Here is an 18,203-nt window from a genome sequence, read left to right as displayed (position 1 = left end):
CAACTGGCAACCCTTACCCCCAGTATAAGTTTTTTTTTTTTTTGGGGGGAGGGGAGGGTTCTTGGAAGGGTATCTTTTTTGCAAAATCCACATTTTGCATGTTTTTATACTTCCATTTGGTTTTCATCTGCTTCTCAAGATGGTCTACGTACTTAAAAACACACCCAGCCATTTTTTGGCTATACATAGTTTCCACAAGTCTGGACTGGAAGTGATCCGCGCCACTTAACCGTCATCTTGGTAGGCAAGAACATCGCCAAGCAAAGATGAACCATGACTTCGAGTCCAACAGAAAGAAAGTATATTGACACTGTTGACCAACGAGCAAGAGAAATAAACATCGACAAAATCTCTGCTGATCAGGATCGACTGTATGAGACAAATGCTGTGGCTTGTTTATTGTCATAGCAACTATATAGCAACAATACCTACCAATATGGCTATCAGCCACAAAGAACTCCGAAATGTGATGTCACATGAGAAATATGTATAAAAGGTTTTAGTGTGTGAAAAATGAGCAGTTTCAGAAACCTTCCTGATGTTAAGTCACATTTGGTGATGTACGGTCGTATAACTGCACATCTGTTTGCAGCCATTTTCATATGCGAGTTTAAGCGTTGAGTTGGGGGCGTGGCAAGCAGTAGGTTAATTGGATTTAAGGTGACAGAAACCATAAAACTAAACTCTAATTTTCTAAAAATGTAATAAACATTTTTTTAATAAAACCTATAAAACCTTGAAGCAGAAATTAACCCACAGTTTCTTTTTTTTTTAAAGTAGAGTTTCAGAAATCTTAAACTGATGTTCCAGCTCTGCTCTTTGTTTCACTTCTGTTAGTTTTATAAAAAATTGTTTTAAATTTTCTTAATTTCCTTACATATTCAGTTTTGTCGTCGGTTCCATTCACAGCAGAGGAGGCGGTGCTGCGGCTCACACTCTGATTCTGGTGCTGCACGGCCTCTGCCTTGTCGGCGCGATCTCTGACCTCTTTTGCTGTCCGCTGAGCAGCTGCTTCTTTCAGAGCGCCGCCCTCTCCAGGTAAGCCGACCTCCCCGACTCCCAGAACCTCCAGTTTGAACTGTTTCACGAACAGAATCATGGCCGAAACCTGCAGGTGAATCGGTTAAAGAAAACTTAGACACTTTAAGTCGCCTGTGTGAATCGGTGAGTCAGGGCCATTAAAGATAGAAATATGAAAGGATGGGGAAATTTCCACCAAAAGTTTCAGAAATTTTGAGATTAATCTCAGAAATTTTCTAAATAAAAACAAAGACATTTCTGAACCACAAAAGTTTAAAATGTGCTTATAAAATACTCAAGGTTTTAAATTAACCTCAGACATTTTCAAGACAATTTTTAGTCTTTGAAACATTTTTGACTTTTGCAACTTTTTTTCAAGAATTTTTTTTCAGAGATGTTTTTTTCCCCCCCAAGAAAATGTCTTAAATTAATCTCACAATAGTCTTTTTTACTTTTCATACTCAGAAATGTAAAAAAAATTTCTAGGAAATTTCTGAGATTAATCTAAAAGTTTAGAAGTTTTTTTTTGGCAGAAATGAACTCCTCCTCTCCTATTTTCAGCCCATAAATACGGGCTGTCGAATTCACGGGCTGAGCCGAACCTCGTCCTCGCTGCCCAGGCTCTGACACTTCATGGGGTCCTGATCGTAGACCGGGAGCTGGCTGAGGAGATGCCTGCGGCGCTGCAGGGCACCAGGCGTCCCAGAGACAGGGCGCTGGCTCTCAGGCAGCAGCTCCATGTACTGCATGGCCTGAAGAGACAAAAAACAACTTTTACACACTGACATAGGGTTCAGCTAAGTTTAATATAAGGATAAAAATATAAAATTCTTCCTCCAGGCATCTTACTGTGCAAAAGTTCACTGCAAAAACAAAATTTTACCTACTTTTTTTGCCTAGTTTCTAATGTAAATATTTTAGTTAGCTTGAAATAAGACAAACTGAAAAGGAGCTTGTTTTAAACCAATAATTCCCTAATACTGATGAAAAAGATCCAATTCCATTGGATTATTTCATAAGAGATTTTTTTCCATGTTATAAGTGAAATAATTTTGCATATTATTGTATATACTACTACTAATTGTGTAATTTTGCTGATTATGACTGTCCTTAAAGATATTTTTTATTATTTCAACATCATTCTATTGAAAAAAAAAAATCCCTAAGAATTAGTAATAGACTTTCAGCTCCAAATATCCCAAATGTCCACAAGTGATCATCTGATCTACAATGAATATTATGGAAATCTGAAGTTAATTTTTACCTCACATTTTCATTTCTGACAATAAAACGTCACTGAAACATTTTTCTGACATTATGTGTGAAATATGATTTGAAACTGTGTTGATTTATCTCCTCCTGCAGTTTAAACATATATAGAAGTTGATTTTTCATTTCTAATCAGACTTCAGAAGAAAGATTGAGCATGCATTATATATTTTCTTTTCTTCCCTGTGTTGGTTCTGTATTGGTTCTGTGTTAAATGGGTGATTTACTCTCCACCTACAGGAGGTGGATTTACTGTGAAAAATGCTAAAAAAAATTTCACAATTTTATCATTGTGAAAAATTACAGCACGTTCATAGAAAGTTGTGTGGAAGGAAAAAGTGTGGAGGGAGATCAGCGACAGGAGGATTATCAAGCAAAATTTCTGTAAAGTCAACAACACAATGCAATTGATTGTCGAGAATTGAATTACTACCATATAAACAAACTGAAATGAACAGAATTTTATAGTTTACCAAGTTAAAAGTTTTGTGGACAATCCTATTAATTCAAAAACAAACAAAAAATTAAATTTCTACAAATATTAAGGAATATGAGCCCAAATGCAGTGGTGTTTTATTGTTTTGGTGTAGTTATAGACTCTTTGGCCTATTTAAAGTCCCGTTAACAAAGCCAAACTGAGTCTGGGTTTAATTTTAAAGTTTATATCGGGGGCACCAAAGCGCGGCTTGAAAAGGCGACTTTGCTGCACCCAAACAGCTTTTATTTTGTTTATTATACTTGGTTAAATAAAACGAGCGTCTTGAAAGAAAGTGACCCAAATCTCGTTCATATAACTGAGAATAAATTAACTCAATCAAGCCCAAAAAATGTTTAAACTTAAAAAACCTTTTTAGGTTGTGGATCTATTTGATGGTATTTGATCTCTGGTTTTATCTTCGTCTCTTTGGTTCAGTTTTAGCTTCCCGCCGCTGAAACCTGAACAGCGGGTTTCGGTTTCGCTCTCTCCAGGTGTTTTTCTGTGACACAGCTGTGCGTCGTCAGCTTATTTCGCTGCTGACAGACGGTGACTAACAGCCTGGAGTTAGCAAGCCGAGTCCAACCCGGACGAGGCAGACCTGATGTTTCTGTTGGGTTTGGATCCGCCTCTCAGCCGCAGAAATGTCTGTCATGTAATTACAGACTGCGCTGATTTTAATTCAAAGCAGACAAGAAGAGCCGGCTGAGGAATACATTTTAGCTGAGGACACTCAAACTGTTTTAATTTTCTTCTCTTTTAACACAGGAGTGTCGGACTCATTTTTATTTTGGGCCACAAGAATGTCTTTAAGTGGCAGAAAGTATTGATAAAGCAAAGTTTCAAAAAAATGTTAAAATTTGATTAAGTTCCCATTGAAATTAAATGAGTTAAAACTTTAGATGAAGGGCAATGAAAGTGTCAACTTTGCATTAACTGGTAAATAATAACACTACTAATGTGGAGTTGCTTTAAAAGTTTCATTAAAAGTGCAATAAAAGTGTCATGAAGTGTCATTATTTACCGAATGACACTTCATGGTAAGTCATAAACATTTATGAAGACTTATGACAGGCGTTACATCAGTCTTATGCACACTCCTTCAAATAAAGTCTTACCCTAAATTATATGAAATACATTTTTACCTTTGTGTAATCTAGTACTCTACATACAAAACTGCTGATTTGATTGGCAAATTATTTAAAAACACATCTGTCATCTTAAAGGTTCTAATTGTGAGTCTAGAGGGCCGCATAAAAACTTCTGGCGGGCCGGATTTGGCCCTTGGACCTCGAGTTTGACACACACTAACCTTATAAATCTAAAGGAAATTCATTAAGTACCGTTTGTTGTGTTGTGAATTTCTGTGTGTAAATAATGTAATTAGCATCTTGTGCAAATTACACAAGATTTGCACAAGAGTTCGGGTTAGAGTTCAGATCATTGATCATAAACATTAATTCTGCTAGCACGAAATGCTCCACAAACACGGTATTTTGCAGAAGCTAATGCTAAAACATTTTCAGCAGAAACAAATAAAAAATAATATAGTAGAAATAAAATAATCTTTTATAACGACGTTATGATTATGTAACACAAGGATCCGACAGTTTTAACTGGATTCCAGCTTCATGCTGCGTCTCACCAGTTTCTGGTTGAGTCCGGCCGGCGCCCAGTCATACGTGGTGGTGTTGAAAGTCGGGTCTTTGCGCGACACCACCGGGTTCGTCACAATCATTCGGTTTCTTTTGTACACACGAAGGCCGCCGCCCCCTTTGACCTTTGCGGTGAGGTGGGAGCATGGCGAGTCTCCGAGAAGGCGTCCCATCCGCTGATCGTCCTCCGCGTCGCCGTCCGGAGTCGCGTGGTCGACCGTGCTGCAGCCGCACGCCACGCAGGCTTTCCTGGACAGAGCCGCACAGGCGGTGAGGTCATCATCTTCCAACGCAGGCTTTTGTTTAATTTACGGGTTTTCATTCATTATTTATTTAAAAACAAGATTGAGATGCCTTACTAACTCTACATCTGTTAAAATATTGTTTATACAAATTTCACAAATGAAAAACTTATGAAACAAAAACTGCAGGTGTGTGTCTGTTTCTGGTCTAAACACGTTTGTTTTAACCAGGATCCAGAAGTTGTACTCAAGTAAGAATAGAAATACTTTGTGATGAAATTACTCAAGTAAAAGTAAAAAGTTCAGCAAAGTACAATTACTCCTAAGACTAACTTTTTTCAAAATGCAACTTCTTACTGCTCAACTCTGTTTACTCCTTTCGTGTGTTGATCAGTTTGTTTGTAGAGTAAACGACTGCCAACAACAACGGATTGTTGCTGTGATTTTCTTATTCCTTTCACTGTTTTTCCTTTTTGTTGGCAAAGTAAAATAAAAAAGCATAAGATGAAGCAACTGTACCTCCAGGAATGGGGCTGAAATCCAGAGCAGCTGCTATTACAAACCAGACACGCCCCTGCACCTCTGAGAGACATCTGAGAGGAGAGGCAGAAAAACAAACATCAAAACCTCACCCCACATTCTGAGATTGAATGTTTGCTTGACTATATACATGTTTTAGAAACATCAGCATAAATATTCAGAGTTTTAAAGATTTGGGAACAGAACAGGGTAAAAACAAAACAGCATAGCGAGGAATAACAAGGCCAAACATCTGGAAAGGAACAAAGTTTGTTTACTGAGGAGAGTATTCCCAAAAGCAGAACGTGAGATAAAAATCCCTTTAAACACAAAAACAACTCGACTTGTAACTTTAGTTATGAACACATTGGCTCTAAACAGAAAGTCCACACCGTTACATTTCTGCACAAATTGATTCTCATCTCCCTATGAGATCAGTTTAAATTTCATTCTGGCCAGTCAGCGACCAGAAGGAGGAGTTGTGGACAATAGCATTGGTTTTCTGCTTTTTCTGTTTTTTAATTGTAGCTTGCTTGTGGTTGTAGTTTGGTAAAGGCAGCAGAGGAAGTGGAAAAAGTTTGTATAAGAGTGATTCCCTGCCTGATAGTCCAGTAGATTTGGTTCAACTGGGGACCAAAGCTGCAACATTTGTAACATTTTCAGCTGCTGCAGTTCTCTTTCTTACAAATGATTCAAGCAATCGTTCCTCAATAGTTGAGGTTCCAGACGTTTTGCATGAACGGCTATTTGAGTGTAAAACAGAACCAAAACCTGTTCTTTTCCTTTCAGAATGAGCTGTTGAAGGGCCTCTTGTCTTTTCCAGCAGTCATTATGTAGCAGGAAAACCAGCTGACCAAATGGGCAGGGCTCCACTTGGGTTGCTAGGTAACGGTCTGAGCTTTGCTGGGGTTGCTAGGTAACGGCGCAGTGCCAGTCCTATGTCAGAATGGAAATATACTTTATTGATCCCAAGAGGAAATTTCTTTGTTAAAAAGAAACTCCTATGCAAAGTGTGAAATATTGGTAAACATATATATAAACTCTAAATAATTTAGATATAACCTAAATATAAAAGAAAAAATGGGGGGGGAAAAAGAAACATGAAAACAATTAGGAGGATTTTGAAACAACACATTTTTCTGACATCAAAAACATAAACTTACTGCCAGAAAACAGCTGGGTGTTTTTTTATAAGTTACATGATGTTTTAGAAACAGTAGAAACCCAAGTGGAAATATAAAATTGTGCAAAATGTGATTTTTTTAAAATGAGAGAACAGGATAAAGCTGCTTGTTTCAAAAGCTTTTTGTTCTCAAGCACAAACAAAACGTCAGGACTCCTCTGGCCATTAGACGTACTAACAACTCCGACTCCCTTCAAAGCCGGAGGCCACATTGATAAAGTTATGTGCGCGCGTGTGTGTGTGTGTGTGTGTGTGTGTGTGTGTGTAGGAGTGTTAGCTGAGACAGACGGGGTTGTTTGGTGAGTGTTTTCTCCGGGTGTGGAGGCACCAGAACCGAGTCCACATATACAAACGGCGCGGTCAGGGCGGATGACCTCATCGCTCCACCCAGTGACTGTTCCTGCTAACATCACTGATCCCCGTCTGCAGCGCTGACTGTGTTTTATTAACCCATGATTCAGATCCTACACTCATTTCAACCATTCATGATTTCACAACCAATGCTTTTAGGTGCAAAAAACTGAAGGATGTTTTTTTTTATTTTTACCTTAATTACAATACTTAATTATGATAGTGTTATATATAATGTCTCAGTTTCAGCAGGTGGTTGATTATTTGTTTAAATTTATAAGCTTAAAGTAGCCAGAGAATAGCTATTTTCTGACCGCAGTAGACAATTAGTATTATTATTTAAGATATTTTGGATTTAAATTAGTTCATTTAAACAGCAAAAATTATATTATCTGTCCATTACCAAGAAAAGCCACTTTTCTTGGTATTTTAATTATTGGTATTTTAATTATGAAATTATTGATAACTAGTTAACACTGCAAAGACAAAAGTCTTACCAAGTATCTTTGGTCTAGTTTCTAGTGCAAATGTACATATCTGTATACTTGAAATAAGACAAAATTAACTTGTAAGTATATTTATTTTCATAAAGATATAGGAGCATTTTTAACCAATTATTCCATAACATTGATTTTAAAAAATACTAGTTCCAATGGCAGATTATTAAACTCATAATAAGACATTTTCCCCATGTTATAAGTGAAATAATCCACCAGTGGACCTAGCACTGTTTTTTTTATCAAGCTCCTGTGCATTGCTGAAAAGTTACTTGTAGGTTAGTTTTGTCTTATTTCAGTGCAAAAAGATATTTGCACTAGAAAGTAAACCAGAAATACTTTTGCAATGGATTTAGTTTTTTTTTGCAGAGAATAGATTAAGGATCAATTTTTCCAAAGGTTATCAATTTCAATTTCAGTCAGTTGAAATTGAATGTGTCTTATTTTATAAAAATCAACTTGACTAATTAGTAAAAATTAAGGATAAAGCTAATTTTTCCACACTTTTCTTGAATTGCTGACTAAAAGCTAAGAATTTTTTTTTCTTGATTTTAAAACCAAAATAAAATTGTTTTGAATGAGACTTTTATCTTATTCAAGTGTCTAAAACATTCCTGCTTCCCTGCTTTTGTGCTTATGTTGACTATATTTACAGCAAATGTAGTTTTCCGAAACAAAGCAAACTATCCTGAAGTGATCATTTTCTGTATTTAAGATGTCCACACATGTCTGCAGATCATTTAAGCTGAGAGAAAGCGTGAGAGAGCAAGGCTTTTTAAGTGAAATTATCTGGATCACATCCAAAAGGACTACAGATCAGCCAATATGACTGAATAATTACATTTTAGTTAAATAATTGTGAAAAATAAAACTAAATTGTAATTTAATGCCAAAATGAATTAAACCAAGTTTAAATCAAGCTCTTGAATTTTCCCCTGGTGTCAGAGATTACATTCACTGAACTTGAATTTACATTTTTTGCCAGATTACATAATCTATTATTCCTGGATCACATCATTCTCCTTAAGCCATGACCGAGCCACTCTACTTTGGACTATTCCAGTTTTTAGAAGCTGATGTGCTACTTATAAATCAAAAATAGGAACTGTCATCAGGTTTCTCAGCAGCTCCAGAAATACCTAAACATGTGAAATGACAAAGAGACTTTAAAGCCTCTGGCAGGAAACCCGACAGGAAAAACAATCTGCAGCTTTTTGTCTGGGAGTCAGCGCACCTGTCCGTCTGTCACCAGGTATTACCGGGTCCATCTCTGGTGTTAGCGGCTACATAACGACGGACACAACAAGAGCTCTCAGATAATAGAAACCAATCCTGGGCAGAGGGATTTGCTCCAGGATTAACGCTCCTCAGACATTTCCATACTTAGATCTAACCTTCTAAAAATAAAAACATAGAATTATATCTAAATATATCAGGCGCTTTAAAAAATCCTACCAAGACCTTTTTTGTAGATAAATTAATGTTTCTTTTGTTTTTGGGAAATGAGCCGTTTCAAAAAACCTGAGGAATGTAACCTCACAAATCATTCATCTACTGATCCAGCCCGTTACCTAGCAACCCCAGCAGAACTCTGCCCGTTACCTAGCAACCCCAGCGGAACTCTGCCTGTTACCTAGCAACCCCAGCAGAACTCTACTCTAGCAAGCCACTCCCTGCTTTAAGCCTTCTCTCCTTCCTGCTGTTACTCGGCGGGTTAATGTTTAGAAAGCAAGACTAATTCTCCATCATAACGGGACAAAACAAGACTAGTGTCTCTGAAACTGGGTGTGAATGATCAGCTCGTAATAAAACAAGTTCAGTGGTGAAGGTTTGTTGTCAAAACAGCTTCAGCAGAACAAGGCTGTAATTACATTCCTCTGGAGTCGGCTAACTGACAGCAGCACAGTCACTTTATCATAATAATACTGCCTTGTGTTATTCTGGGAAATTCTGTCAATAAATCATCTTTATTATTAACTGTTTAGACAATAAAAATGTCAGAAATGGAGAAACTCTTGACCAAAAGTCATGCTAAATGTGAAATGTTTTTTAATAAAAGCTGCATCTTATCAGGACGTCTCAACAGTTTGGGCGATGAAGCCGCGTCCTTCCACATGTTGGCAGATTTTATTTAGTTTTTGTCGCTTTATAAGCACGTTGTTAAACAAAAAAGAGGGACATAAAAACCTCTCTTCTGGATTAAATAGCTCAGCGTTTCTATATTTAGGAATCAGATAAGGCGAGCATTTAGGTGGGGTCACTCTCAGCCAAGTTATTTTGAATATGTCAGCTATGAGAGGAGGGAAAACGCAGGAAACGCAGAGAGATAAGAGGCTAGAGGTCACAGGAAAGGCGGGACAGCAGTCATAGATCCTCTAGGCTTCATGTTGGTCTGAAACTAAAACAAAACCCAGATAGAGTTTCCAGCAGCTATTTTAAAGCTAGATAGAGACAATGGTCAAGGCATTGTCCTAGTGGGGGACTAGCTCGTAGCCTCTAGCTTAAAAAACTGACTTAAAACCTATTTTAAATTAAATGTTTGGTGATCTTTTGTAAGTATTTGCTCCTAGAAACTAACCAGTTTCCTTCCAACAGCTATTGAAATATAAATAATAAACCAGCTTAGAGTAGAAGAGCTCAAACCTTTCATCACATGGGACAAAACTGATGAGTCAAAAAATAAAAATAATATCAAGCAAATAAAATCGTCAATTTTTTTTCTTCATTTTTTGTGGGATCTAAAATGTAAAAGTGATTCCTGCAGTTTCAATTCTTTCATGCATGTTTGAGAAATCCTTTAATCTCCATGGCAACCATCCAGCTGAGCAAAATACTTGGGTGGTCCTAGCCCCGCCTTCAAGGCACAGCTCCTCCTCAGAGTTGCAGTTTCAGAGCTACTTTCCCTCCCCCACTCTGCTTCTTCAGACTAGCCAGCAACAATAAGCTCATTACAGCAGCTACGTCTCAGGGCAACGCTAGCAAAAATGTTGATAAAGAGTTAACAGAGGAGCCATGTTGGGATGACTTCTTGAAGGCGTTGCTTCAGAAAAACCTGGAGTTTTTAAAGAGACACAAGCCCAATTTCAAGGCGTTAAATTAAGAGGTAAAATTTCTTTTATGTTATGTTTGATATATATACATGTAGCATTTTTATCACAAGTGAAGTTAACATAGTTACTTGATTCTGCTGTAAAATGGCACTGTGTGCCTGGAAAACACATAATATGGTATTTTGGTATGATATTACATAATATGGTATTTGTAAGATGGTTTGACAATAAAAAAAAATCCTTGAATTCTTGAATTATAATACTGACCCTTTTATAAATTTAATAAAAGCAGATTTGGGTGTAGTAAAGTCGACTTTCGAGAAAGTTTCTGGATCAACGTGGTTCTACTTATTATTAAAGACAAATATTTCCTGCTGTACTTAATATTTTCCATTGTAGGAAAATTATGTCAGCAATAATTTTACCCTAATTAAAAATAAAAAGTCTCCATCTGCACCAGCCACCTGTACTGAAAGGCTCAAATTTGTATCATTCTGAAAATTCATTTAGGGGCCACAAAAAAATCAGTCTGAGGGCTACAAATGGTCCCCAGACCGCACTTTGGAAACCTCTGGATTAGTTTGGTCCAGCGGAGCATTCCCTGCTGGGAGTGCTGGGAGTTATTTCCATCATGGCGGTGGAAGATTTTTAAGCTTCTGGGCTTAAACAAACAGATAAACATCAACAGGTGGCGCTGATCCTTCTGGTTTTCAGACCACTGACCTCTGGCCGGGTCGCTGGCCCATCGACAGGCTTCATGCTCCAACGTTAAACTGTGGCGTCGTTTAAAAGGCAACAGAAAAATGAGTCTAAAAAATTTATTTTCCTGAATCCTAATGTATTCTGTTTATTTTCTAATAAATTAATTATGTAGTCTTTTCTGAAAAGCAAAACAAAATATCTTAACCTGTGACTTTCAATTATTTTGCAAGTTTTCCAAAATTAATAAATGTTTTGTTACCATTTTATTTACAGAGATGTAAAATAATAGTTGTATCTTTAACAAGCTGCAGGATTACTCCAGGTGTACCGCCTGGCTCCTGCATTGGCCCACTGGGTTTTCCAGCCAATAAAAACAATGAAAGACACATGAAGAGCTATTCTATTCTATTCTATTCTATTCTATTCTATTCTATTCTATTCTTAGCTTATTTTAGCATAAAGCAAGTGGAAAATAAAAGTTTGCTCTGAAGAAATTGTTTTTTTTTTATTAAAGATGGTTTTAATTATTGCACAGACCCATTAAATTAGGATTTTATCTGCCAAATTTACAAATGTATTGATTTATTTTATAGATATCCATTAAAAATATGTATTTTATTTTTCAAATGTAAGATTTAAACAACCATCCATTCAGAGTAACTTTAATTTGCCTCCATTTTAAAGAAAACAAACATGAATTAAAATGTTCAAGACATAATGTTGCTGTAAGAAAAGTACATAAAAATATATTTAATAAGTTCAAACATATTTTCTTGTTAACTATTATTCGCTGCATTTATGAATCTCAAGGTTTTTCTGATAGCTTTGTATTGGCAATACGTTTTACTGGCTACATATGAACAGTTAAGTCCAAAATTATTCACACCCCTTTCAGATTTAGATTTAAAATTAATTTTTAATCAAAAAAGAAGTTTGTTTCTGACAGGAAACAACACAGATTTCTCAAAAGATGATAAAATAATTCCAGTGTGGCAACCATTTTCATAATGAATCTGTTTTATTAACATGTTGCTTAAATTATTCATTCTATATGTTATAACTATGAAGTCCTTCTTATAGTTGCTTACCAACTTTTTGCACCTTTGAGCTCTTTAGTGTCGGAAGGCCTCCTTGCCATCACCCTAATCTTTAGCGGCCACTCTAAAACATTTATACTACTACCAGTCAAAAAAATTTTCATAAAATTAAATGATTACTTAACTGTATATATTTTAGCCTTGTGACCTTATTATAGATTAGAAAATCCACAATAAGGTAAAATGTGTGCATGCAGTTCTTATTTTAAAAAGTCCTTTAAGTTGTTTGTTGTGTAATTATAAATTAATGGATAAAATGCATCAGCAAAAGGTCAGAATTAATATAATATTACTGCAGATGGTGAGTGGACATAAGCTTCCAGCTGTAAATGTAACTAAAACAAGTGTTTATTTAAATTACAGGATACTGAACTGACTGTGGATTTTATTGTTTTCAGAAGGTAAACTTGGTTTTATTGTGCTTCCTTGAACAGGTTACGATTGGTCTATGGTCTATGCAAAACATATTTTACATTTTTTGTACAAAATCATTCTTGGATAATGAGATTTTAGTCTGGTCAGTTTTGCCTATTTTGTACAACTGTACATCTTTGAAAAGCATTAGTAGAGCCTCCTACACAACCAAATAGAATGCAGGACATGGTTTCAGGATGTAAAGTTAACTACTCCAGCAGCCATTGTAAAACCAGCTGACCAAACGTGCTGGAGCTCAGCTTGGGTTGCTAGGTAACAGTCTTAGCTGGGGTTGCTAGGTATCCTGCACAACAATTGATGGTTTTTTTAAACTGCTCGTTTTCCATCCATCCATCCATCCATCCATTTTCTGAACACCCTTGTCCCTCAGTGGGGTCGGGAGGGGTGCTGGTGCCTATCTCCAGCTAACGTTCCGGGCGAGAGGCGGGGTACACCCTGGACAGGTCGCCAGTCTGTCGCAGGGCAGCTCGTTTTCCAGACACCAAAAAATATTAACTTATTGAGCTTACGCTGTTTTTAGAAGCAATAGAAACCAAAATGGAAGTACAAACAGGTGCTACATGAATTTTTAAGCAGCTAAATATTTTTATCTTTAAATAAGATTAAAGTTTACTGGCCATAATGAAAAGGACCTCCACCAGCAGGAGGAGACGCTACATCCCACCAGCCTGACTGACCCCTGACCTCCACATCTGGCCGTGCCTGAAGGTGTCCATACCTTTTCCACGGCTGCGCTCGTGTCCATGTCGTCCTCCTCTTTCTCGGCTCTCGCTGCCTCTGCTCTTGGAGAACAATGAGACTTTAAATTCCTCTCCTGTCGACCACACTTCCTCTCTCCCCGCCCACAGTCACTCCCGCTGCCCTGCAGCAATTTTCAGACGTCTGCTCTTTCATCCACTCATTACCTCTGACTAACCGTCTCTTTTTTGATTAATTCCTGTCTGGAAACTCAAATCAACTCAGTAACCTTGCCTTTCTTGTATTTATCTGTGATTTCCACCTTTTTGCTCTAGTTCCCCACCACCCCCCAACACTCCTGATTTGTCCGGCTGCCAGCTCTTCTTCTCCACCCTCTGCAACATGAACCCAGCAGGTTTCTTCGCCTCCTGATTTCCCCCCAACATGCAGAGGGGAAAGTCAAACATAAAGCTTTGCGCTGCTCTGTTAAATATAATGACTGCTTGCCGTATCGTTAGTGGACTTGCAAACCAGCAAGGTTTTAAAAGTGGCCCTGTGCTGGACTGCAGGACTACCTGGGGCAGTGAGGCAGGACCGGACTGTTTGTGTTTTGAATAAAGACTGAATGACTCCATCTAAAACTATTACAGCCAATCAGAACAGAGCAAAAAACTCCTCAACCAATCCGAGCTTGAGAAATCCGTCCTCCTCCTATTTAGTGGGTTTTAAGTTAAACTGAGAAGAAAAGTTGATGAAGAAAGAAGCAGAGAAACAAGAAACTAATTAGATCTCTATATAGTGATGAACCAGAACCTTCAGAGACACATAAAGACAGTTACAAAGTTGGCCTTCTCTCACCTGGGGAACATTTCCAGGATTAAAGGACTAATGTCCCAGCAAGATCTAGAGAAACACATCTGTGTTCATATTTAGATGCATTGATTACTGCATTGATTCAAAGATCTGCCTAAAAAACCAATCAGACAGTTGCAGCTGATCCAGAACACGGCTGCCAGCTTTCTCGCTATTCTTCTGTTACTATATAAGTGTGTTTCCCCACCTGATAGTCAGGTAGACTTGGTTTGATTGGGGACCAAAATGGCAACATTTGCTACATTTTCAGCTGCTGTGGTTTTCTTTCACATTGCACTGAGTCAAACATTGAGCAACCGGTTCCCCTCCTCACCTGTGGGGGCGCTGCACCAAGAACCACTGAAGGAAACGACAAAAAATCCTTTGAAGAAAACATGAGGGCAACTTCTGTGTTCACAACATGTAAAAAACATGGAGTAGCGTCAGATTTCAGTGGTTGTAGGATTTCTCTTTTGCCTTTTGCTAAAAACCACAAGGCCTTTTCTCCCACAAGCACTAGCATTTGTTTTGGTTGTATTTACCCAAAATGCCTTGCGATGTAGTCCACTTCCTGCTTGTGGAGCAGTGTCTGGTCCACCTGGTGTTCACATATGTATTCAGACCGCACCAGAGTTCACTTCAACCGAACTGAGACCAAGGAGAAAAGGGTACAATTAGCATTCACACCTCAACAATAGAATTGGACTTAAACCGGATAAAAGTACTGGAATTCGATTAAAGTGGACTAAACATGGCTGGTGTGAACGCACCAGCCATCAAAATACATTCAAGTTCTGCTATTCTTGTATCAACCTTCCAGACCTTTCAGGTCTTCTGTTTCTGGTCTCCATCCCCAAAACCAGAACCAAACATGGAGAAACAGCATTCAGCTTCTATGCACCACACATTTTTGACTCATCCTGCTTTTCTTTATATTCTTCTTCCAGGCAAAAATCTGTAGCAAGTTGATTTTACTGGAGTATTTCTTTGGGTTTTAGTTGCTTTTTAATTCATTTTCAACTCTCTATACTATCACTAAAGATTATTTTTATTTTTTAACCCACTTAACTCTGATTCAATGCAACAGTTAGATAAAAAGGTCAGTAAACCAGTGTGATGTCAATCTTACATGCTCTTTGTAATCAGCAGTTTATTGTAAAGAGATAATTAGCTTTCTACTTCAATAAAGGGATTAGCACAAAAAAACAAAATAAATTTTCACGTTGAGCTGAACTGTCTAAAGTTAAATCATTGGACATACAAAACTATTTACACATGTTTAGACATGTTCAGATTTTGTCAAATTGCAGCTCCAGGTCTCATTGTATTTGGATTTTATGTGATACAGAAAATAGTTTGTAGAAAGTCTTCCACCAGTTTTGTACATCTGGACTCTAGAGACTAAGATATTTGCTTATATTTCTTTTCTGTTTACATCACAGATTATCTGCACTTATAATATATAAACTATATTTATATATATTTATAAATCAACCATAGCTCGCATCGTGTACAGCACTGAAAGACACACCAAAGTCTCTTAGAAAAAACGGTTGAAGCCGTCAGACTACACAGATTGACCTTTTTATTTATTTATTTATTTATACAAATTAGGCAATTAGTATGGCGTGAAAATTAAATATGGGTGTCAGATTTTCTGATTTTTATTTACAAAACTTTTGAGTATTTGTCATTTTCTTTCATTCATAATTATGCACTTCTTTATTCTGGTAAATTACGTAAGCTTCCAATAAAAATATATATTATGAAGTGTTTTAACAGAAAAAAGTAAACAAAAAAGTTAGAAATTACAGGATGTTTTAAATAAAAACAAAACAAACAACAAAAAAAAGAAAAAAAATGTTTCCCGGGGTCGTGTTGCGTCATAAACTCCGCCCGGACTGAAAAATGAGACAAAACGATGCGTTTGTTTAACTCCGCGGCGTACACCGTTTCCTTTCCACTGCAACCGCATTAAACAGACAACTGCGCCTGTTCATGAAAGCAAACCCAATCCAGCTCAAAACCACGCCTCATTGAAGACAATCGACCAATAGAAAATCTTGACGTCAACGATCACTTTCAATATTCATGAGTTTTCGCGCGCTTTGACTGTCACGTGGTTGTTTTCGCGCGAAAAGTGACCCCCGGCAGGAAGGAGAAGAAGCAGCAGACAAACAGCAGCGGATCAATGGCGGTGAGTGAAAACGAGCTAAAACCGAGTAAATTAGCTAATGTTTGGGGTTTGCTGTAAAAAAATAAAAGGAAATAAAAGATAAATAATTCAGGGTTATTTGCAGTAATTGAGTTTTTCTCTGTGTTGCTGTATTGTAGTTTCTGCATTGACACTGATGGGGAGAGTTATTACAGTTAGAAAAATAATATTTCTTTAATGAATCCTTTTTAAAATCCGTCTAGCGTCAATATTCTGGAAGATAGGTTTCGTATTTTTGCTTTAATTCGTAAATGTTGCTTTTAATGGAGCATTTAAGTAACTCTTAGACTGTTATTAGCTGCCATGTGGCCGTTGAGGTTTTTTTATTTAAAATACAACCAAGCTGAAGTTGGCTTCTGAATTGAAAAATGAATAAAGGGCGATTCCACCTAATTTCATCTTTAATCTGCTCTAGATTAAAAACCACAATACTTAGACTTTTCAAACCCGGACTAGATTATTTTGCAGTGCTAGCAGAATATTTCAAACCTATTTGGGTATTTGTGAAATTTCTTAATCTGAATAAAAATGGTAAAGTTAGAGAGAATTAAGGCTCAAATGCTCTTTTCCATAAGCTAAGTTCATTTTTTACCCTTATTTCTATATGCTAATATCAGTTGCCACTTAATATTTATTTCACATAAATATTGTCCTCCTATTCAGTAGGTTCTGTCTTTATTAGTCTTAAAGACAGGAAATAATGACAAACTCATAAATAGCCATGTAACACAAAATGCACTTTATATTGCACACCCCCAAAATATTTGACTTTTTCTGCTCTTTGTGTTCTTTTCTGTTCAATCACATTTATGAACACAAATGGATGCAAAACGAAGAAATAAAACCTGAAAATGATCTATGAAGGTCCCAAATTAGAGAGAAAAACCCCCAAACTAATCTAAAAGATGTCAGGCAAACATTAAATCAACTTTAGCTTTTAGTTTAAGCTGTAACGAATACTAAAGTTGTTATAGAAGCTGTATTTTTTATATTTTTGCTTCAATACTAATGACTAGGTCTGTCAGCATGTAATTGTCTAAAAAAATGAGAAATGTTTGAAATACAAACCTTAAAATTTGAAATGACTCAAAAATTAGATGAACATCAAATGCATCAGATAGTCATTGTGAAAACCAGTAACAAACATTACATTTTGATGATTGCAGCATTAAAATAATCAATACACGTCTTATATTTTTGGTTAATTTACTATGAATCAAAAGCAGCTCTAACAGCTGGGTTTTAGTCTTGATTTAAAGGAACTCAGTGTTTCGGCTGTTTTGCAGTTTTCTAGAAGTTTGTTCCAGATTTGTGGAGCATAGAAGCTGAATGCAGCTTCTCCATGTTTGGTTCTGGAGATGCAGAACACTAAAATACATACACAGATGAGTTTCTCTAGGACTTGCTTTGATATTAGCCTTTAATCCTGGAAATGTCCTTCAGGTGATGGAAGGCTGACTTTGTAGCCGTCTTTATGTGACCTGTGAAGGTTCAGTCTCAGTGTTTGAGCGTTTTGTTTTGAGAGTTACCAGGCTGGTGTTGCTTTCTAGGATTCCTCTGAGTCGTTCCACATGGCCACCAGCCCCAGCCGGGCCTCCAGGAGGGGAGACCTGACCTCCAGCCCCGGACGCGACCTTCCCCCCTTCGAGGACGAGTCCGAGGGGCTGCTGGGCGACGGCCCCCTGCCGGAGGAGGACGATGGGGAGGAACTGATCGGGGACGGGATGGAGAGGTGACTAGATCTGTCGCAATAAATCAATGAAAACAAACTCAGTAATTTCAATTTGCATGATTTATTGTTTCTCTTTTCTCTTTCTAAACTGGATGATAAAAGCATTTGGTCTGGTGCTTTGGTCTCAACTAATCCCCCCCCCCCCCCTTTTTTTTTTTTTTTTTTTTTTTTTTTTTTTTTTTTTTTTTTTTTTTTTTTTTTTTTCCTTTTTTTTTTTTATTTTATTTTTAT

General features: G+C 37.1%; 2 protein-coding genes across 2 annotated transcripts in view; one reads left to right on the top strand and one right to left on the bottom strand.

Annotated features, from left to right (window-relative positions):
• lmcd1 (LIM and cysteine-rich domains 1) overlaps positions 1–13,659 on the bottom strand; it is a 17,314-nt gene extending 3,655 nt beyond the window's left edge. The window contains exons 1-5 of the mRNA XM_015034286.1: positions 13,214–13,659; positions 5,181–5,254; positions 4,410–4,668; positions 1,623–1,772; positions 878–1,108 (exon numbers count right to left, since the gene is read on the bottom strand). Of these exons, the coding sequence (XP_014889772.1) occupies positions 878–1,108; positions 1,623–1,772; positions 4,410–4,668; positions 5,181–5,254; positions 13,214–13,240 (741 nt within the window). The 5' untranslated portion in view covers positions 13,241–13,659. The remainder of the gene's footprint in view (positions 1–877; positions 1,109–1,622; positions 1,773–4,409; positions 4,669–5,180; positions 5,255–13,213) is intronic.
• A 2,467-nt stretch (positions 13,660–16,126) lies between these two features.
• mcm2 (minichromosome maintenance complex component 2) overlaps positions 16,127–18,203 on the top strand; it is a 13,049-nt gene continuing 10,972 nt past the window's right edge. Inside the window, exons 1-2 of the mRNA XM_015034282.1 lie at positions 16,127–16,222; positions 17,791–17,972. Of these exons, the coding sequence (XP_014889768.1) occupies positions 16,217–16,222; positions 17,791–17,972 (188 nt within the window). The 5' untranslated portion in view covers positions 16,127–16,216. The remainder of the gene's footprint in view (positions 16,223–17,790; positions 17,973–18,203) is intronic.

This window comes from Poecilia latipinna, unplaced genomic scaffold, assembly GCF_001443285.1.
Source record: "Poecilia latipinna isolate Pla-1442-1.1 unplaced genomic scaffold, P_latipinna-1.0 Scaffold293, whole genome shotgun sequence".
Lineage (NCBI taxonomy): Eukaryota > Metazoa > Chordata > Actinopteri > Cyprinodontiformes > Poeciliidae > Poecilia > Poecilia latipinna.
Note: the sequence above shows the minus strand (reverse complement) of the source record. Positions and strands in the feature narration are given on the sequence as shown.